Raw genomic sequence first — 23067 nt, 5'->3', positions numbered from 1 at the left:
GATACACATCGTTGTGTTAATAACTTGTATTTAACCCAGTACACCTTTAGGGCTCTGGTCCCCAGTAGAAAGATAGCATGTGTCTACCTAAGTCTTGGTTCTCGATATAAAAACATTTTAAACTAGGTTTGCCTTACCCTCTTTAAAAATCTCGTATGTTAAGTATTAGGGCTTCCCAGGTGGCTCAGTGGGTAAAGAATCCTCCTGTGATGCAGGAGACACAGGTTCACTCCAGGAAGATCCCCTGGAGGAGGCATGGCAACCCACTCCAGGATTTTTGCCTGGAGAATCCCATGGACAGAGGAGCTTGGTGGACTACAGTCCATAGGGTCGCAAAGAGTTGGACACAATTGAGCCACTAAGTGCGTGCACACACACACACACACACACACACATGTTAAGCATTTCACAGGAAAGTCATTGTTTTAAATTGCTACTGTCTTAAAGCAACGGTTGGCCCAGATGCTGTTCTGGGGCCAGCAAGGTGTGACCAAGAACCCGGAAGCGGCTATCGAGTGGTATGCCAAGGGTGCCCTGGAGACTGAGGACCCCGCATTAATATACGACTACGCCATTGTATTATTCAAGGTAAGAATCACTCAATTTGTGCTGAGGTTGCAAAATTCCTATCAGATTTCCTGAGCAGTTTGATGTAGGCATGCGGGCAAACAGGGAGCCTGTAACCCAAGAACCTCGGAATCTGCTTCTGTCAGGCTGGATGGAAAGGCGTATTTGCTGAAAAGGCAGAGTCAGAAGCAGTTCCCTGGTCTTGTTTTTAATCATTAGCCTTAGGTTTGGCACCTGGATTCTCTTTGCTTTTGCAAGCATTGTGGCATTCTGGAGGAGACACCCCATATTTTATGGATTGGTACATGGCTGGCAGCCCCCAAAGGTGCTGCAAGTTCTCTTATCAGGCAGAGCTCTCGTTGAGTTACAGCTGAGATGAAATGCGTCTTTGGCTGGATCCCAACAGTCTCTCTGATCAAAACAAAGATCTTGGTTTTAAGCCAACAGGAGAGCAGGGGAATGGGTGAGAAGACCATTAGCCCAGGAGACAGAAGATGGAGTTCAAATCCCTCCTCGGCAACCAGCAGCTACATCCTTGGACTTATCTGACCTCATGGGACACTGGTAATGACCACAGGTTGAGTGAAAGAACCTAAAGAAGGGACTCCAAGAACGGCAAAATGCTTTATGGAGTAACAATAGTTTACTTCGATTGATGCAGTGCTTATTACCTGATGTATATCAGTCTTCAAGATAACCTTGCAAATGCAGCTACCATGGTATATGATGATCTCTGTTTATGTGTGTGCTAAGAGAAGCTAAGAAAGGATTTGTAACTTACCTAAGGGTTTCCCAGATGGTGCTACTGGTAAAGAACTGGCCTGCCAATGCAGGAGACTTAAGAGACACGGGTTCAATACCTGGATTGGGAAGATCTCCTGGAGAAGGGCATGGGAACCCACTCCAGTATTCTTGCCTGAGGAGCCCCGTAGACAGAGGAGCCTGGCAGGCTACAGTCCATGGGGTTGCAAAGAGTTGGATACTACTGAAGCAACAGAGCATGCACGTACACGTACAAGATTGTACAGTTGGTACATTTCAGACCTGGGATTGGGATCCATGCAGTCTGGCTTCAAAGTCTGTGCTCTTCACCCCTGAACACAGAGACATCAATTCATCCACCTTGGAAAGATAGAAAGCTGTTGGCTCTACTAAGGAAAACCTTGGTGGCTATGTCCAGGCCCAAAGGAGGCAGCTGCCCACAGACAGCAAGTGTCTTCAAACAAGGACTTGGATGCACATGGCCGGGCTCATCTCCAGAACCACAGTTGTGGTCGCTCACTGATTAACAACCATGACTCCTGCTACATCTCTAGCCCTCCAAGTCTTAAAACCTATTGGTTGTTACGGTTTCCAAGTTTAGAGCCCAGACTTTTTCTTTGTAGTTGTTAAATCAACATAGAAGTGGTTTGACTCTTAGCCATATGCCAATGTATTTGTGTACTTATGTAATACACACCCATTCAGGGCTGACAGAATGCCAGGCTCTGCACTAGATGGAGGGACGTATGGATGCACGAGCCACGTTTCTGACCTCTGGGGCCTCAGACACTCACGCAGAAGACAGAGGACTGAGACAGGTGCAGAGGAGAGGCACTGGTCCTCCGGAGTTGGGGCTGGTCATTGCCCGGAGTGCAAAGGCATGACTCAGGCATTATTTCTGCCTACCAGGAGCTTGAAATCTAGAAGGAGAGCCAAAGATATAAATATATGACATGGGAGGTGACAAAATGTTTCTTCAGGGTCTGATTTCTGAAAACTGAAAGTTTTTTTGATTTTCCTACATTCTAAGTTATCTCTGAGTGGGAGGAAGAAAACCCATTATCAACATCTCGAGAAAGATTTTTACCTCTGGCCAAAGGTGTCTTTAAGTGTTTTCAGTGTTAAAAAAACCCCATACAAAAAATGAACTTTCCAAACAGGAAGAAGGGCAGTGTGCACTCGGCTTATTTTGTGTGGATATTTGGCGTATTGTATTCAAAAATGGTGCCACAATGATGGCTGTAGTTTTTCCAAGATGGTCGAGTCAATCCCATTTTACATACACCTGAGGATGGAGCTTGGACTTTTACTGCAGCTACTGTCCTCCGTGGATTCATCTAGTGGATAGTCACTGAGCATTTGCTATGCATCAGGACTTTGTATTTTTCTTTTAACAGCTTCCAGTGCTACTCAGACTTGTGCAGAGTATATAGTCTTTGTGCAAGAAATCATCCCACTTCTGATTATGTAATTACACTGGGAAATCCCTGATCTAGAAATGAGAGTATCTTGAGTTCTGTTTGCAGATCTAATGAAGAGGCTTTGGGTTAGTCAGCCCCTGTGGGCCCCAGTTTTATTCCTTCCAAACAAAGAAGCTGGAGAAGATAAACTTTGAGTGTATCCAGGTTCTAACATTCTGTCATCCTGATTGTTCTGATCCTTTCCGCAAAGTACAAAAAGGTTGTCTCATTGCCCCGTCTAGTTACTCCAAATAGCCTTCATGTCCTTTTCTCTTTCCTCTTCCTCTAATTAAACGAAGTAATGGTCCACTTCTGAAAAATAGTTTCATCTTGCATCCTGCTTCAGCTCATCGGTTTTTATTAAATAGGTAAGTTAAAGTCGAGTAGAAACTCAATGTATGTAATTTAACCTTTATTTGGATCCACTGTTTTACTTTGGGTCCCGGAACTCTAAGGACAGATTCTGCAGCATGTTGTTTTTGTATTCTGTAAGGAGAGTGTGAACCATTTTACTTTCTCAGCATGGAAATGACAATATACAGGAGAAAATACAGCATGGCAGTTGTAAACCTGAACTCTGGAGCCTGGGCTCAAATCCTGCCTTTGTTCCTCATTCCCTCTGTGTCTCTGGGTTGGTTTCTCAGATGGGAATGATAGCAGCACCATGGCTAGGGTCGGGAGGATTAGATATGGCTGGAGAGCTCCTGGCCCAGGGTAATTAACGTAGGAATGTTTGCTAGTGCTGTCTTCATTACTAGAGCTGAGCATTTAAATAGAGTTAATAGTTGTAGTCATTGCAAAGCCCTCTGACATTATATCACATGTGACCCTGTCAAGTGCTGAGTCTGAGACCAGGAGGACTCCATGGGTGCAGGGGTCAAAGACAGGCTCTAAGTGAGCTTGGAAGCATGAGGGTTTTCATCCAGCTCTTCTCACCTGCCATCTTCATGGTCAGAGCCATGTCGAGAGAGCCCTCAGCGACTCCTCCTGTCCCACCCTTGGACCCACCATTTTCCCACGTGGTCCCGCAGACACACCAGAGTGGTCCCATGAAGTTCTGCTCTTATAACAAGAACCCCAAAGCCATTTCTCTCGTGATCCACAAACTACGTCTGCTGGAAAAACTTGATTTTGCTGGAGGAAGCTTGTCAGTTGTCAGTGTCTGAAGGAACTGATTCTAAGGGATCCTATCTCTTTCATCACTGACCTTCCAGCTGTTTCTGAAGCCACAGAGGTCCACCATGGGGACTCCCACGTGGAACTGGGATAACTGAGTTGTCCCAGCCTGATAAGTCTTGACTGTCCGACACAGATCAAGTGCTTTATCTGACTCACATGTTAGGTAATCCCCAGAAAAACACAACCAGAATGACCAGACTCATTTAACCTTATTCATGGCTTCTCCCAACTGCACCAGTGGATTGACTAGAGTGTGATTCACTTGATGATCAAATGGGGAATTTTGTATGATGCTAAACAGGAAGGGGGAGGTTTGTTATCACTGTTCTACAAATATACCCAAAATGATGATGATGATGTAATAGCTCTGCATATGGAAATCTTCAAGATTAGGTTTTTCTTTGGGAGGGCCTGGGCTTCTGTTGGATCTCCTGTTGAACACTGGCGGATCAGTGTGATGGTTTTGCGTGCATTCTGTGTTTATTTTTTTTTTGGTGATCATTGCTGTTTATTGTTGTTTAGGGTCAAGGAGTGAAAAAGAACAGACGGCTTGCCTTAGAGCTGATGAAGAAAGCAGCTTCCAAGGTAACACTTGTGCATATTGTCAGAGGGAAGCCTTTGCCTACACACACCCACCCATGCATTCACAAGTCTAGGAGAGTGAATGGCCAGCCTTCCGAGGAAGGTAGAAATGCAGTGGGGAGGGAGGGGTAGCTAGCATTGCAGCAATTAGTCATTTTTGAGCTACAACACATACACAGAAACCTGCACAATGGGGATGGCAAACTTCAAAAGGCGAACTCACTTTCCAGTCAATAGAATTCAGACCGATTTTGTTTGAAGGCTAAAATTATAGTCAAGGGCTGCCCTAATAACAAGCAGCAGCAGGGGCTCCTTGAAACTGAATGGATATAAATGCCAATGAATTAGGAAAACCAAAAGCCTGATTTCTCTGAATCTTGAATCCTCTGGATTAACCCTGTCATGTCCAGTGCTCATTTCCTTCTCTGTGCTTTAATAAAAGGACTGTTTATCAAGTTTATTGCTGGGTTTAGAAATCATTTTCTTTCTGTCACTATTTACTCTTCAAAGTAAACTTCAAGCCAGCTAGTTTCAGTATTGCAGTACAAAATGGAGGTTGTAATATTGCTTGTGAGGGGATACACACACACACACACACACACACACACATACAAGCAGGGATGCACAACATATCCCTATGTGCAAACACACCTCTCCCAATGCATGCACACTCACATGCACACTCACATGTGCATGCATACATATTTGTAAATAAATGGATTGGTAGAAGCCACTGAAACTCTAGACAGAGTCCTTTATAGCCCTTCAGGCTCTTGAATGTACCTTCATCCCAAGGCTGCTAATATTTGCCCTAACTACAAAGATTCCTAAAGTAACCATGCCGATTTTCCTTCCTCGCTCGCTTTTCTTAGGAAGCTTAGAGTGTCTATTTTTCCTGTAGACTAGGAAGTTGGAGCATGTAGTCAGAGAGTCAAGAGGCTTTTTCTCCACCTGTGTGGTCTCAAGGGGGCATATCACCCAGGAGACAGAGTGGGCTGAAACACACACCAGCTCCCAACCCTGACACAGACTATAGTGCAGAAATAGGAAAGCTGCTTAATGTTGGTCATTGAGGGCATAGTTCTAGAGCACCCTAAAATGGGGCTTCCTGGCAGGTGTGAAATTTGCATCTCTTTAGCATGCTAGTGGTGAATTGTCGTCTAAGGTGCTTTATTCGGAGTGTGCTTTTAGCAGAGCTGAAATGAATATTAGAGGAAATGCAGTTTTATAGCCTGGAGTACTCGCATTCTTAAGAGTGTTACATGATTCTCACTTATTCACTTGGCAGGGAGTTATTAAGCCCTTACTCTTTGTCAGGCACCGTGGTGAAGCACAGAGTTTGATGTCTGGAATTAGCTAAAAGTCACTTGAAGGTAAATCTGCAGATATAGCTGGAAATGTCCGGAATAAGGTGTGCGTATGAAGAAATATAACAAGATTTCTTGTGGGGCTCCTGACCTGGGTCCCAATACAATCTCTAAAGAAAGTTCTGCTAATGTTTTGAGTGATGACAGGTACCTTTGAATAAACCTATGCATATGGAGGTGAGCAGTACAGAAACCATTTTGATGTAAATTCCATAGGCTTATTCCAAAGCTGGTTCTTGCCACTTCATAATATGGCGTGGTCTGTCACTTCACAGAAAGACATTCATCCTGCAACTTCTCAGGAGGCTGCCTTGCATCTGGTACCACCTGAGGCTCAGGAAGAATGTTTCTATGACTGCTCCACAGCACTGATACCGTGCCAAGTGTCAGCTATCTTGAGGGCCTGTGAATCTGATGTAGGATTGGATTCTGTTTTGTGTGTCATCAGCATTCAAGGGATGGCTCTCGTTCATTTCTCAAGTATTTATTGAGCACTTACTGTATGCAAGTACTAACACAGGTGCTTGGAATACAAAAGAAAGATCCTTGGCTTCACAGAGCATCTATTCCAATGGGCTTTGCCAGTTTCTTTCTCTTGGTCTTCCTGGCACCTGGAGTTCAATGTAAAAACTAAAAAGGTTTCGGGAGCCCTCACAGACGAAAAGGCTGCAGGCTGGGATCTTGGCATCCATAGTTGAGGGACACCTGTTCTTCACGTCTCAGAGGGGAAGGGAAAGAGATTTTGTTCCACACTTGGACTTTTAACCTGTCTCACAGATGCAAGGGCACTCACCGTTTGCCTCTCTAATCCTTTTTTCACCTGCTTGTCCATGGTCTTGTTGATCTGGCAGGAAAGCAAGAATGAGAGACCCGAATGTCCGGGTTTGCACACTTACACCCCTGCAGGGTTCCTAAGCCTTCGACAGCCAGGCTGGAAGCTACTGTATAGAAGCAGGTGGGAGCACCTGGAGAGGGCAGAAGCAGGCCCCTGAGAGCACGAATCAGCAGGAACAAGGAGACTTGAGACTAGACTCACAAGAACCAGCCCTTCTGTGGAACAATCCCAGGTTTAGACACAGTCCTGAAGCCACACTCCCTTCTCCGTCCCCTCCTCTCTGCCTCAGGCCCAGCCACCTGGGTCTGCTAAGCAGACCCGTAGCCCCTGAGCTTTATAAGTGGACCATTGAAGCTTCTTCCCTCAGATGATTTGTTGGTGTCCAGTGCAGAGTAATCAACAGACGACTGGCAGGTCACCTAGAAATCAGCCCAGCCAGGCCAGGTTCCGGCCTCCTGTCGCAGTTGAGTGCTTGTGAATTTCAAGGGCGTTGCTGATACTCAGGGCAGCACAAGGCCTTCTGTAGACAAGGGCATTGCGAAACAGTCCACAGGGGCTGAGTGATGATTCAAAGCCAGCGTCATTGCCGAGGTGGAAGGCAGAAGTCCCAACAGCAGGCTGGTAAGTCCTCCTGGGAAGACTTTGAGGTGGCCTCATGTTTTCTAGCATTTAGCATTTCTTTAATGCCATCTGGCCCCAAAAAGAGACAGGAAAGTTTTTTCTCAGACTCTGGCAGAATGCTTTCACAACAAATGATTCTCTTTAGAGAATTTTTCATTAAGAAAAAAAAAGTCATTTCTTTCTTCTTGTTCTAAAATCCAGGGGTTGCATCAGGCAGTCAACGGCCTGGGATGGTATTACCACAAATTTAAGAAAAATTATGCCAAAGCGGCTAAGTACTGGTTAAAAGCGGAAGAAATGGGGAACCCAGATGCCTCATACAACCTTGGAGTCCTGTACTTGGATGGCATTTTCCCAGGAGTTCCTGGAAGGAATCAGGTAAGCCTTGTGACTGGCTGTGCAGCTGGTCAGACACTTGGTCAGGAAGCAGGTGTACTGTGTGCCCAGCCCAGTGCAGACACCACCCGAGACACAGATCATGAGCTCAAGGAACTCAAGGGCCCAGTTAAGAAGACAAGAGAGTGAAGAGCAAAAACTGGCATTAGCCAAATGCCAAGTGCATTCTAATCGCTGTGACCCGAGCAGTTCTGGAAACGGGAAATAGGGAAAGCCAAAGCAGTCAAGAAGGCTTCATGGAGGAGGAGGCTTGTGCTGGGGGGAGGAGAGGGAGATGATGCGAGACAAGAATAAGAGATGCTGCAGAGATTGATCACTGATCTTACTGGAAGCAAAGCGGGCTGTGTCCAAAAAGGATTGCCAGGTATGAGATCGGATTGAATAATAATAATGCAAATAGCAATGACAGTCTTCAGTGTTTGCTAAACACTTCCTCTTAAAGTATCAACAATACACTCATTGATACTTTCTGTGTGTGCCATCCCATGTCATCCTAACTACACTCTTGGAATACAAATGTTACTACATCCATTTAACAGAATAAGCGACCAAGGCTCTGAAAGGTTTCATAACTTACTCAGACGTCAGACACTTAAGTGGAGTCAGGACCTGGTTCCCATGTGAAATGAAAGCCCCTTGTTATTGATAATAATGTTAATGGTGGTAATAACAATCTGAGCACCATTACAGTCAACGAATTAACTGAACACCCACCCTCTGCCAGGCACTCTTCCGGGCAGTGGTGGTTATGGCAGCAGACAGAACAGTCTCTGCTTTGGGGAAGCTTAGAAGCTTATATTCCAGTGGGACAGAAAGATGATAAGCAAAGATAGAGCATGTGGGAAAATGGAGGGAAGTGATATGGGGAGAAATAAAGCCAGATGAGGAGGACCCAGAAGGTAGAGACTGGTGCTAAATTGCTTCAGTCGTGTCCGACTCTGTGCGACCCCACAGACGGCAGCCCACCAGGCTCCACTGTCCCTGGTGTTCTCCAGGCAAGAACACTGGAGTGGGTTGCCATTTCCTTCTCCAATGCAGGAAAGTGAAAAGTGAAAGTGAAGTCGCTCAGTCGTGTCCGACTCTTCACGACCCCATGGACTGCAGCCTACCAGGCTCCTCCATACATGGGATTTTCCAGGCAAGAGTACTGGAGTGGGGTGCCGTTGCCTTCTCCAAGGTAGAGACTAGGGGATGCTATTTTATAAGTGATATCAGAGAAGGTCTCTCTGATAATGTGACCTTGTACAGACTCCTAAAGGAGTCTTGTGAATATCTGGGAGAACATTCCAGAAAGAGGGAAGAACATTCAGAAAGAGGGATCAGCAGAACAACAGGAAGATGCAACTGGCAGGAGCTGAGAGCAAGAGAGGTGGCAGAAGAGATAAGGTCAAGGAGGCAGGTGCGCAGGCAGCTGCTCTGAGCAAGATGGGATGGCTCTGAACAGGGCTGGGATATGCTGTGTTTGAAAAGGCTTCTCCTGGGTCCTGGCGAAGATGGGCTTGAGGAAGAGATGAGCAAGAGCAGGGGGTTGGTGCAACAAGGACCTACTGTAGAACACATGGAACTCTGCATTCCATGTTGTTATGTGGCAGCTGGGATGGGAGGGGAGTCTGGAGGAGAATGGATACGTGCATATGTGCGGCTGAATCCCTTTGCCGTCAACCTGAAACTATCACAACATAGTTAATCGGCTATCCCCCAATACAACATTAAAAGTTGAGAAAAGAAGAAGCAGGGGATTAATGCATTGAATCCAAATGAGAATGGATGGGCAGTATCAGCAAGAGGGCTGAGATGTGACTAGATTCTGGATCTGCTTTGAAGGTCAAGAGGGCAGGATTTGATGGTGATTGGATGTGAGGTGTGAAGCAGGGAGAGGAGTCAGGCTGACTCCAGAGGGTCTGGCATTTATTGAGATGGGAAGAAAGGTAGTATTCAGGCAGATGGGCAAGCTGTAGCAGCAGATCTGGGGGTGGGAAATGAGAGGATTATTTTTGGTAAAGCATCATACCAAGCCTCGAATATCCATTACCTTATTTAATCTTCATGACAAACTTTCATGGTAGCTACTATCAGAAGCCACATGTTTCATTTGTAGAAACTGAGTAGTCTCTTAGTTGGAGAGTTAAACTGACATGCTCACAGTCATGCAGCTAGTAAGGAGCAGAGCTGGGATTTGAACCCAGGCCTGTCAGACTCCAAGTTCAGTTCAGTTCAGTCACTCAGTCATGTCTGGCTCTTTGCGACCCCATGGATTGCAACACACCAGGCTTCCCTGTCCATCACCAACTCCTGGAACTTGCTCAAACTCATTCCATCGAGTTGGTGATGCCATCCAGCCATCTCATGGCATCACCAACTCCAAAGCCCTTGCTTAAAAATGGCAGTTAACTGCCTGGGGAAAAATAATGATAATCAGTGGCGCGTCGACCCATTTAAGCACTTGTTCTCTCTTTTCCCTCTATCTCTCTTTGACTACATAGGAGGCTGTGTGTTTTTATGCATTGCAAATGTCTGTTAGCCCTCCCACACATCTGCTAGAATGGATTTTTTAATTGTCATATTCTAATTTTCACCTTCCTACTGGAACTGCAGTTTTTGCATCTGAGTTTGAAAAAAAGGTATTAAGTGAGGTTAGGAAAGCAAATGCCCAAAGTTTCTCCAGGTGTGATTTCTGATGCGATCTTCTGTCTGGCTGGCAGGGGGTTTATGTAAGGATACCTGATGATAATGACATTCGTAAGGTTATCTTATTTATTTGGTGAACTTAACAGAATAGCTGCAGTCAAGGTTATCATGTCGAGAAGCTTCTGTGATTGGCTGTCTTCCTGGAACTTGACTTGGTTTCTTAAAGATAACAGACGTTATAGGCCTATGATGAAATCACGGGTTACATACCTCACGACCTTAGCTCTGATGAAACCTGCCCAGGAGGATATCTCACTAATGACACTGACGTTTGCTCATCTCTTTCCAGACATTAGCTGGTGAATATTTCCATAAGGCTGCACAAGGTGGACACATAGAAGGAACTTTGTGGTGTTCTCTGTACTATATCACAGGCAACCTGGAGACGTTCCCGCGAGATCCCGAGAAGGCTGTTGTGTAAGAACCTATCAGATGCTGCTTGTGAAGGGAAAGCTATATACTGTGTTCACCACTTCTGAGAAAATAGAGTTCTTTTTTCTTTTATTCTTTTTTTTTTCACTTTTAAAATGTAATTTTTATTGGTTACATGCACAAAAAAAGAGCCAAATTATTTGAGGAGGCAAAAATTTAAAAAGTAATAATTTGACAAGAAAAATAGGAAATCTTTATCCCCCACCCACATACCATTTCCTGCTGCCTAGAATAAATCACTTTTCATGCACTCTTGCCTGGAAAATCCCATGGACGGAGGAGCCTGGTGCGCTGCAGTCCATGGGGTCGCTAGGAGTCGGACACGACTGAGTGACTTCACTTTCACTTTTCACTTTCATGCATTGGAGAAGGAAATGGCAACCCACTCCAGTGTCCTTGCCTGGAGAATCCCAGGGACGGGGGAGCCTGGTGGGCTGCTATCTATGGGATCGCACAGAGTCGGACACGACTGAAGCGACTTAGCAGCATCAGCAGCATGTTTTATTAATAATTATTTCTCTTTTTATTTGCCTCTATGTCTAAACAACATGCTTAAATCACCATTTCTTATTATACTCACTACAGACTTTGTCTAATGATGTGTCACTGGGAAAAGACAAATATATAAATAGTTCCTTCACTCTGCCGCTTCTGACTGCCCCGCATGTTCACACTTCCTGCCTTCTCCCATCTTCCCCACGAGTACATCATCATCTTGCTTGGATTGGTATCAGGGTTCATATTATTGGATTTGCCAAAAAGTTCTTTTGGCCAACCCAATATTTTTACCATTTAATGCTACTCACAGCTGACCACGTAGTGTGCTATGACTACTCTTTCTTGCATAACTTTTTGTTTTCTATGGAATACTACTACTAATTATTAATTTGCTTAGCTCTCTGTGTACGTATCATTTCCTATGTACTTGATGTTGACATTCTCCTTGAGTTATCTAAATCTCCTCTCAGTATATCTACACCTATCAAGTACTCTGTTCATTTAATCTTCTTGGCAACGTCTCTTCTCTTTGTTCAGGGAGAGCTGTCTTCCTGCTATTGACTTGTTAGAATTCTTGATTCACGCTATCTTTTTCCATATTGGTAGACTCTTTTCATTAAGCACTTTTCACATCTTTGTTTCAAAAAATGGCAACACTTAAACATTCATTATAAAGGGCACTGAACTCAAATGCTCCCAAAGTATATCTCTCTTTGCCTTCTTAACATTCAGATCTAACTTGTGGCTCCATAAAAATTCTAACAAGCAAAATATTCCCCAAGTGAGATTTATTGAACTCACATGAAGTAAAAAGAAATTATTTAATTTGCCGCAGTTTGGATATTTTCTCCTCTGTTTCCTTTATAGATGGGCAAAGCACATAGCTGAGAAAAATGGCTACTTGGGCCATGTCATTCGCAAAGGCCTCAATGCCTACCTGGAGGGCTCGTGGTAAGTTCGACTGACTTTCTCAGTCCTTACCTTTCAATCTGTCAGTGTATTCTTAGGAGATGGAATCTTAAAATGCAACTGAAAAAGCAATTTGCAGGGAAATCACAGCCTCCTGGTAATGATATTCAGAGTATCACCGACTGATTGGCTGTTGATTAGAAAACATAGCATTTCCATGTTTAATTATACGCAAAAATTAGTTCTCTAGGGGGAGTGTCCACATTCATCAAGTTGAGAGACACATGAATGCGTTGACTTTTCTTCCCTTCGACTTGTTCTACTTGGTTTCAGAGTCTGGAGACAGCATAGGGGATCCCTGCTGACCCTCTGCCTCTCACTGGCACGTCACAGAAAGTCCAGGATTTCTATCTTGTCCGTGAGAAGGAGTGCAAGCAGTGTGTTTAGGGCTTAGGGTACCTTTCCTAGGATTGCTGGAAGTCACTCAGCAGACCTCAAGTGTCACAGCCAAATAGACTCCCCCTCTCTAAGTATCTTCTGATGGAGTTAGCAAATCTCACCCTACATGAAATGGGGTAAAACCCCACACATGAGGACCAGTAAATGCCCCATGTCCAGTTACTTGATTTTACAAATATAAGGGCACCCCTCTCCAAGACCTACCTGAGTCCGTCTCTCTGTTCTCTGTTTTCAGGCCTCGCGGTCCATCTTACTTTTCTTTGTGCTACATTTTGTGTGCTTGTTTATTGACTAAATGGCCTGGATATTTCCGTAATAACTAAAAGGGAAATGCAAATCAGCACACATCCCATTGGTCCACCATCTCAAAGATTTTAGAGCAGCCCTATCATTGATTGTGCTCTGATATGAATTTTAATTAAAAATTAAAATATAAGTCCCAAAGAAGGTCATTTCCTTCTTTGGTTCATGGATGCCCAGGTAATCCATAGATAGCATCTCAGCGAATGAGAATCTCAAATTAGAAAATGCAGGGGAAATGGGCCACGTGAAAAAAAGCACTTAATAAAACTGTGTATTAGTATCATCTTGTAAAAGTTTATCATCTGTGGCCTCACTTTGTATAATGAGAAAGGAATTTTTTAAATGAAATGATCTTTTCCCAATTGATACACCTTACTATTTGTGTGCTGTTTATCTTGTTTCCCAAGTAAACTTCAATTTATAAAACGTCCCAGGTTGACCTTCGCTCATTTCTGCTTCTCACCCTCCACATTTCCCATCCTTTGCTCCTGACAACTTCTTAGGGGAAACTAAGCGTTCAAACATCAAAATGTTTCTATGTGGGGTTTTCCCAAAGGAAGAGCACATATGTAAACACCCCCAGCACACATACACACACACACACACACACACACACACACACACCCCCCCCCAAGATGTCTCACACTTTTTCCCATAAAGAGGGTATCTGCTAATAGCTTAGCTTTCTTGCCGACTTTTGAATTTAACATCACAAAGCACTTCAGGGAGGACATTTAAAAATTTTCTGTGAAGGTCAAGAGGGATTAAGCTGTAGTGGCCTGCTTTCCCTCTTGGAATATTCAGCCGCATTACATGATTGATTTGGGGGCGGTGGGGCGGTGGATTAAGTGTGCTCTCCACGGTGGGTGAGTTTGGGTTCAGTTCAGCGGATTTTCCTGAGTGCACTTAAATGCAGGGTGCCATAGCTGCAGGGGATGTCACAGGTAAGATGGGGCCGTCCACCGCCTCATCTCTTCCTGGTGCTAAACGGCCTGCAGTTTCTCAGGTGGCCCCTATTCTCTCCGACCTCTGGGCCTTTGCACTTGCTGTTCCCTCTGCTCAGAAGTCCTGCCTAACCCCTTAGACCCTTTGTCCTTGCATGGGTCATGATGGCTCTTTACTTGTTGATTACCCTGTGATGTGTGTCCCAGTGCTCAGCACCTAATGGCTTCTAGGAAATACTCAAAAACTACTGAGAGAATGATTTAAGGCAAATAGAACAACCATCACTGAAGAGCCATGAGCGGTATATGAAGAGCATCGGGGATTCAGAGGAAGAAAAGATACAGCCTGGTTAGGGCACTTAGTTCAGCCTTTATGAAGGTGGTAACACTATATGGCCTCGAGGGATGGGTGGAATTTCCACCTAGTCATAGTACTTCTATGGGCTTCCCTGATGGCTCAGATGGTAAAGAATCTGCCTGCAATGCAGGAGACCTGGATTCGATTCCTGGGTTGGGAAGATCCCCTGGAGAAGGGAATGGCAACCCACTCCAGTATTCTTGCCTGGAGATTTCTGTGGATAGAGGAGCCTGGTGGATTATAGTCCTTGGGTTCGCAAAGAGTTGGACATGACTGAGTGACTAACACTTTCACAGTAATGAACAGGATCACAAAAAGCAAAGAAACAGGAAAATTCTGGGTGTGTCTGGAAATTTTTAAGCCACTCAGTTTGCCTTGAGGGTAAAATTCATAAAAGGAAGTGGTCTATGACAAGACCAAAGAGGTGCTGTGTTACGGGAGTTTGAATAGCAGTTATATAGGTTTTATTTAGTTTGTCAAGTAGTGGGGAGCCAATAATGGTTTGAGGAGAGGGTAGTGACATGATAGAGGTGGGTTCTGAGATGCTTAACCAAACAGCTGCAAATTATGGGGAAGAGAAGGAAGGACCTGAATAGGGGAGTTAGTTCAGAATCTAGGTTAAAGGATCTGAGCTTTTGAGCTGGAGCTGCAGCCTGGGCCAGGTAAGTTGTTTCCATGTCTTTTATCATTCAATAATTGCTGCCTACCAATAATATGCAATACGTATATAAGTTCCAAAGTGAAAGTCAGTCAGTCGTGTCCGACTCTTTGCTACCCCATGGTCTATACAGTCCACGGAATTCTCCAGGCCAGAACACTAGGATGGTTCGGTTCGGTTCAGTTCAGTTAGCCTTTCCCTTATCCAGGGGATCTTCCCAACCCAGGGATCGAACCCAGGTCTCCCACATTGCAGGCAGATTCTTTACCAGCTGAGCCACAAGGGAAGCCCAAGTTCCAAACCATAACAATAAAATGAACACCTGTAACCCTACCAACCTGTTTAAGAAAATAGACCATTGAAACCCCCTGCATGTTCTTCCCAGATGAAACCCACCCCAGCCCCCAGGATCCAGAACTAACCATTTAATGAGTCTTTTGTCCTTCTGCCCATTTCTCGATTTATAGTTTTGCTCTATATGGATATAATCCTGAGCAATAGATTTGACTTGTTTCTGAGCTTCATATCATTAGAGTCATATCATATGTAATTCTTCATAAATAAACATCATGCTTATTTAACTTGATGTTTCTGGGATGCATATCTTTGGATACATGTCGGTCATTCATTTTCACTGCTGTCACATACTGCAGTTTACTTACCAGCTCTAACATATTTGGGTTCTTTCCCTTAAGAACAATGTAGCCATGCACATTTTTTATGTATATCCTAGTACATGTAGGAAGAATTTCTCCAAAAATACATGCTTCGGAATAGGGTCACAGGCTTGCCATGTGTTCAACTTTACAAGACAACGTCAACTGTTTTCCAAAATGTTTTACCCATTTACGTTCCTGTCAACCCCATATAAATTTCTGTTTCTTCATAGCCTTGCCAGTTCTGACGCTGATACTAAGTATTATTAAAGATGTGTCTTCATCTGGACTTGAGACCTTGTCCTACTAACAGGAAGAAACCCCTAGTACCCATTATGGTGGGAGTATCTTTGTCAAAGTATATTTGAGACAAAGAGCTTTTCTCCTTTCCTTCTCTCTGAGCCTCCAAACGCCTCCGGGGTTAAATAGGAAATGTATGGCCGTTGGCCTCCCCACACCACAACATGGTGTTTTTTGGGGTCCCATCTATTTTGCTGTAATAGAACTAAATCATCCATCACTGTCCCAAGTTCACCTCTTTTTTCATTTTTTGTGAGTGCATTTATTCTGGGCATTATTTTCAAATCACATGTGTCAGTTTGATGAGCTTGTGCTTTTCTGTGTTGTTCTGAGATTTATATGGGGTAGTTTAAAAGAGGAGCATGATTGAGAACAGGGCATTTTGCTGCTTAGGCAAAATACAGAAGGTAATGCTGTCATGCCCGAGGCCATCCTCGGACACCAGGAGAAGTCAGCTAAGGAGAGGTCACCTGTCATGTTTCATTTCTTTCCTGCATATCCTGCTGCGTGTTTTATCTGTGAGCTGTGTGTTTTATTGTCCTTTGTCTTAACTATACCCCCCAAACACTTAACCCTGGAGGTTAGCCAGATTCTAGTAAGCTTGAGGCAAGACAAGCAGGCATGCAAGATTCCTGTTTAAAGAAGTGCGTCTTTTTGCCTTGGAGCAGGGTCCTAAGTTCCACTGAGACCCCAGGATTTTTTTTTTTTTCATATATATATATATTTCCAGTTTGGACTGCTTCAGGCATTGGCAGAAAAGAATCCAGAGAAAATAATTGGATTGTTTGAGAAACTGCTCAGAGAAACTCAAATTCACAGTTCTCAGCAAGCAGCCAAAGGATTGATTATTAAGATGTATCATTATAAAAGTTCTATAAATGGATGTGCCGAGTCTGAAGTGGGAGGGTAGCAAATGTGCCCCTACACTCGCTCTTTAATCCGCTTCTCTCTGCACCCCCACCCCAGTCCCCATCAGAATGACTGCCTGGGCGACTAGTTCACTTTAGCACATTGGAAATAAAGCTGGACACCCTGGTCAGCTTCCTAAACCTGAGGAAGTTCACGGAAGGATGGTACAGATTTCCGGCTTGTCTCTGGGCCCCCTACACAGAGAAAATACTGAGTAAATGTTTATCCTGTGAATAGATGGATAGAAATGTCTGTAATTAATACTTTCAGGCAATCTCAGTTGAGACACAAGTAAGAGCAAAGTGCTGGGAGGCTGAATGTAGGTAGGGTTTCGGCAGAGGTATCCTGTCTCTGAAGTCTTCGTAAGTTGAGAGAATCTGGTCTTCAGTGTCTGACGCTTGCCTAGAGTTCACTCTTGAATATATGAAAATGGATGATGGTGGTTTTGGATTCCATGGCTTCTGTAAAATGGAAGACAGAGGTGGATTTCTGTTCAGTGCTTTTTCTTTCTTTTTTTTTTATCTGCCACTGGGCGTGTGGGATCTTCGTCCCCTGACCCGAGACTGAACCTGTGCCCCCTACAGTGGAAACGCAGAGTCTTAACCACTGGATCTCCAGGAAGTCAAAGTTTTTAGACTTCTTTTTGATGATTTCAGTGCTTCCTCGAAGGAAACTCTTGAGAATTCTGTGAAATTTCCTCCTGGCTTCTACTGACACAATAATTGGTCAATGGAAGGTTGTTATCGTCATTTAGCTGATAAAGTCATGTCTGACTTTTGGCAACCCCATGGATTGTAGCCCACCAGGTTCCTCTGTTCATGGGATTTCTCAGGCAAGAATACTGGAGTGGGTTGCCATTTCCTTCTCCAGGGGATCTTCCAGACCCAGGGATCAAACCTGCATCTCCTGCATTGGCAGGCGGATTCTTTACCACTGAGCCACGTGGAAAGCCCCAGGCAGTGGAAGTCTTCCTATAAAATGTGTTCCTCTCTTCCCTCTCCCACCACCCAAGTAACTTTAGAGACAAGGTATTGTCTTTATAAAATTTATCATAGTGACTTTGTTTTTACAGGAAATGTCAACCTGTGTCCCCTGCTCCCAAAATCTAACAGTTTGCCCAACCACTGTCTAAGAAAAACTTATTTTCTTAACATTGCAGTAATATGACCCTGTTCCATGATGGCAGCAGAGGGAGCCCCCCTGACATCTGACCTTGGGCCGACAACTCTCTACCATCTCCTTCCCTCATCCATCCCTGGGGGAAACTGAAGCACTGATGCAAACCTGAGTGTTTGAGATTATAAGACCTTTGGGATGGGACCTTATTATAGGATGGGTCTTGCTGCTGAACCTTCCTCGAGGGTCCTCCATCTAGAGTCCACTCTGAGGATTCTTGTCACCAAACATGATTCTTGGAGGCTATGTAAGAAAATGCCTGGGGCCTTTTGTGTTGTTGCAGTCTCAGTTGTGGGCTTGTTACGTGGCTTGTTACACTCCTTTCATGGCTGCTTAGCCAGCCTTATCTCTTGAGCATGAGTCATGCCTAATTGGTCAGCTGCCTTGGGTATCTCGGAGGCCAGAAATCAGCACACTCAGCAGCCATGACCTGGGATGTCTGATTGAAGAACTGCCTGTCCTAATTTGACCCCCAATCATCTCTCTCTGTCCCCACAAGAAGGCCTGCCAGGAGCTGTTTTAGCCATGTAGAAAAGATGACCTCCTGGGACTTTCTTGGGGGTCCAGTGATTAACACTTTGCACTTCCACTGCAGGAGGCACAGGTTGGATCCCAGGTTGGGGAACTAAGATCCTGCATGCCATGAGGTGTGGCCAACAAAAGAAAAGATGACTGTCTCCAGCCCCCTGCCCTGCCCTTTCTTAAACAGTTCTTAGATGGAGCTAAAATTAATGAAGAGTTCTTAATGTCAGCCACTGAAAATGAAAAATAAGCTTTAGAAACAACCATTTATAGTTAAAATTTTAACTTATGGAATGGGTAACACAAAAGAAAATGGAGGAAATCAGATAAGTTAAAAAAAAATCGCTTGCACTCTCAGCACCTAGAGATAAGTACTGTTAGCGTTCTGGTGGATCGCTTTAAGTAGTTGTTTCTCTCTGCATATATGCATCTGCATATGTATGTCCATGTGTGTATTCAGTTTTATATTTGTTTTGCAAAAATGAGATTGCACTGTTTTTTATCCTGCTTTTCTCACCCAATGGAAAATTTGGCATAGACACCTTTCTACAATTTTGAATGCTCTTCTTCAACATCACTTTAATGACCTCCTCTGAAAGTGGCTGCACCATGGGTTAATTGAACGAGCCACTGGTTTACAGATATTTGTGGGGTTTTTGATGTTGTCATCGTTGATATACACAGATCTGACATGAGCTCTGTTGTCACAGAGTCTTTGCATGTTTCTGATTGTTTTTTTTTTTTAATTTACTATTTTTTATTTTTTAAATTAATTTAATTTTTTTGAAGCACAATTACTTCACAGAATTTTGTTGTTTTCTGTCAAACCTCAACATGAACCAGCCATAGGTATACATATATCCCCTCCCTTTTGAAACTCCCTCCCGTCTCCCTCCCCACCCCACCCCTCTAGGTTGATACAGAGCCCCTGTTTGAGTTTCCTGAGCCATACAGCAAATTCCCGACGGCTATTTTACACATGGTTCTTGGAATAAACCTTCATGAGGCAGAACTGTTGGGCCAGGTGGTATGTACATTTGTAAGGCTCTCACATTTAACAGTTGCATCAATTGCTACTGCTTCCCACTAGCAGTGGTTAGAGAAATATGTCCATTTTCCCCAAGCCCTTGCCGTTATCCGGATTATGAATCGGGTGCCAACCTTTCAACAGATGACAGGTGGTCTCATTGTTTTGCAATTATTCAATTACCAGTGGTCTTGAATACTTTTTTTTTTTTAATGTGTTTTTGACCATTGGTATCAAGCCCCTTGTAAACTGCTTCTCCTTTGCCAAACTTCTAATGTACCACAAAAGCTCAGCTTTAATTAAGCTTGTTCAGAGTCCTAAGCCTCATAAAGCCCTTCACAAAACAGGACTCAAAAGAACAGAGCTTTTTCTTAATACCACTTATCTCCTCTAAGCGAGGATGGAGAATGAAGGATGGAGGATGGAAGGATTTCAAGGACCCAAAGCCGATAGACAGCTCCCTAGGCAGCACTCAACGTGTCATTCGGCCAGTAGAGGTCGCTGTTGTATCAACCAGCTCCCCAACCTTATCTGTGAGTTCAGCCTTTTAAGATAGAAAATAAATCAGTGCATGCAGTATTTTTAACAACAGTATTTATTAAAAAAAAAAAAAAAAAAACCTCATGATTTTGTGCTTTAAAAAAAACTGCTTATTTTGTGCCCTCTTATGTGTGAATATAAAGCTCTCTGTGAATATTAGTAAAAGCCACTATATGAAATTTATTATTAATCATCTATTTTTAGGCATGAAGCTTTGCTGTATTATGTTTTAGCAGCAGAAACTGGAATTGAAGTGTCACAGACAAATTTAGCACACATCTGTGAGGAGAGGCCAGTAAGTAAATGTATTCTCCTCAGACTAGAAGCTCTAAGGTTAAGGATAATGAATTGGGTTTTATGGAGGCAAAATCAGTCACTTGGCCAAAATATTAATGAGTTAACTTTTTCTCCCCCTTCATTCCCTTAGGACCTGGCCAAGAGATACTTGGGTGTTAATTGTGTTTGGAGATACTATAATTTCTCTGTTTTTCAAATCGATGCTCCTTCATTTGGTATGTATAGAGAAACGGGTGCTAAATTGAAGCTTTGGAGGCTTTTAATCTTTGGTAACAGGGAACATCTAACAGCTTTGTGTGAAGTGTGATATGTCTAAACAATTAAGAAAGAGAGTGAAAAATTTCAGCCATTAAGATCTTGCCTAAACTCTGCTCTCAATCTCAAGCAGAGCATTTCTCCTCATCCATCGTCTACTGAATGCTTAGATCCACCATTTTCTAAGGAATCAGCGAGAATTTATAAAAGAAAGCTATTCTGGAGAGTCCCTGGCCAGGCATTTACCCTTTTGCCCTCAGATGGATTCCCTGTCTACCTGGTTCTGCTCTGTGTGATAGGAGGCTGACCCTCAGGAACTACAGTTCCCAGACCCATTTGGATCTGATTAGTTTCAGCCAATGGGAGGCGCAGGCAGGAAATGTCAGGGTGGGAGAAGATGAGAAGCCCAAATATTTCTCCATTTCTCTGTCTGCTTTGGGCTGTATCTCTGTCAATGGCTGCACTTCCATGGTCCCAGCTCCTGCCTGGCAGTCCATCCTCTGTGGTCTCAACTGGCCCTGAGTTCTGGGAAGGTTGTAGCTTCCCTCATTGCTAATCTCTAGGTTGCCTACTCTTTCCCATTTGCCCTTTCAGCTCTTCCAACACTCATAGCCAGTTGCAAAATCCCAGTTTTGAATGGTCCAACGTGGATTCTTTTTCTGATTGGACATTGAGAGATACATACACTCTTAAAATTTTTCCTTAGAGAAAAAATAAAACATATGGCTTAAACAGAGTAAAGACATGCTCATCAATCATAAAATCCAGGCAGCAAAACCTTAATACTGCAAACATCCTTGGCTGATTGGACTGTGAGGTTGCAGACTGATTTTCACTGGATAGTCTCCATGTAGGAGAGCTACCCAGCCAAGCAAGAAAATGTGTCCAGAAATGGAGAAATGCATAAATCATTTTCCCCCTCCTAACAGCAAGGAAACCTAAAGATGTATCTGTATTCAGATTCTGGTGGAAAAAATTTGAAATAATGCAAATGAGCCATTCTTCTAAAATATCGATCTGAAATCAAACCACTTGACAAATGGACCTGTAATTCTTGTCCTGCAGCATATTTGAAAATGGGAGATCTTTACTACTATGGCCACCAAAACCAGTCACAAGACCTTGAGTTGTCTGTGCAGATGTACGCCCAAGCAGCGCTGGATGGAGACTCACAGGTAAATAGCAATGGAAATGAGCTCCTGGTGGTGCTCGTTCCTGAGGTTGCAAATCCACTTCTCATTCATTTTCATGAGCCCCTCACAACCTCTCTGAGGCCACTAATCAGCATGGCAAACCTTTATCAAGCACTTACTATGTTTCCCATGCCATTCTCATAACAATCTTGTGGGAATAGGGGTCAGTGGACCTATTTTATAGTAAAGAATGCCAAGATTGTGACAAGGTGATAAAATGCTCAAGGCTAAACAACCAGGTAATAGATGAAGCAGTCAGAGCCTAAACCCAGGTCTCCTGACTGCAAACCCAGGAGTCTTTCTATCAGATTCCATCAAACTAACTCACCAGGTAGAAACTCAAGCAACTGTAAGAGGTCAAAATGGGAAGGAGTTTACTTGTATAGCTGAGTCAGTGCTTTAGTGATAGAACTTTATTCTCAGTGACCTTTTTTTCGGGAGAGGGGGGACTTCTTATTTTGGAATATTTGTAGAATTATAGAAAGGTCACATAACCATAATACCATTATCAAACTAAGAAATTAGTGTTGACAGTACCAGTAACTATACGGCAGAAGTTATTTGGATCTCACTACTTTTTCCGCTAACGTTACTTTTGTGTTCCAGGACCCCACACTGCATTTAGTTGTCATCTTTCTTTGGAGTTCTTCCATCTGGGCCCATTCCTAGTCTTTGTCTCTCATCACCTTGGCACATTTGAAGGCTGCTGGTCAGATATTGTGTAGAATGTCCCTTGATTAGTGTCTGTCTCCTTTTTTCTCATGAATATATAGAGTTTCTGCACTGGGGTAAGGATAGCCCAGATGTGAGGTGTCCTTCTCAGCGTATCATACGAGGCATGCATGATGTCTTATTACTGGGGAGGTTGATCTCATTCACTCAGTGAAGGCGGTTTCTGCTGGGTTTCTTCCCTGTAATGTTAATATTTTTTTCTCTTTCTAATTTATAGATGTTTGGGGAAGGGAATTTGCGACCATGCAAATATTCTATTTCTCCTCAAACTTCTGCCCACTGATCTTAATATCCTTCAGTAACTCTTGCCTGCAACAATGTTCAGGCAACCAACTGTGGTGTGCTAACGATAATTTTCTATTTCTCTCATTCCTTCTATATTTGCTAATCAAAATGCTCTTGTAAGGACCTCAAGGCCATTTCATGATGAAAGTTAGAATAG

General features: G+C 43.6%; 1 protein-coding gene across 1 annotated transcript in view; it reads left to right on the top strand.

The window, feature by feature from the left end:
* Nucleotides 1-23067, top strand: part of SEL1L3 (SEL1L family member 3) — a 108239-nt gene that overhangs the window by 71452 nt on the left and 13720 nt on the right. Inside the window, exons 13-20 of the mRNA XM_070372233.1 lie at nucleotides 448-588; nucleotides 4491-4553; nucleotides 7575-7751; nucleotides 10747-10874; nucleotides 12255-12338; nucleotides 20353-20443; nucleotides 20576-20660; nucleotides 21766-21875. Coding sequence (XP_070228334.1) covers nucleotides 448-588; nucleotides 4491-4553; nucleotides 7575-7751; nucleotides 10747-10874; nucleotides 12255-12338; nucleotides 20353-20443; nucleotides 20576-20660; nucleotides 21766-21875 — 879 coding nt within the window. The remainder of the gene's footprint in view (nucleotides 1-447; nucleotides 589-4490; nucleotides 4554-7574; nucleotides 7752-10746; nucleotides 10875-12254; nucleotides 12339-20352; nucleotides 20444-20575; nucleotides 20661-21765; nucleotides 21876-23067) is intronic.

Source organism: Bos mutus, chromosome 6 (genome assembly GCF_027580195.1).
Source record: "Bos mutus isolate GX-2022 chromosome 6, NWIPB_WYAK_1.1, whole genome shotgun sequence".
Lineage (NCBI taxonomy): Eukaryota > Metazoa > Chordata > Mammalia > Artiodactyla > Bovidae > Bos > Bos mutus.
This window is presented reverse-complemented; position numbering and strand designations above follow the sequence as displayed.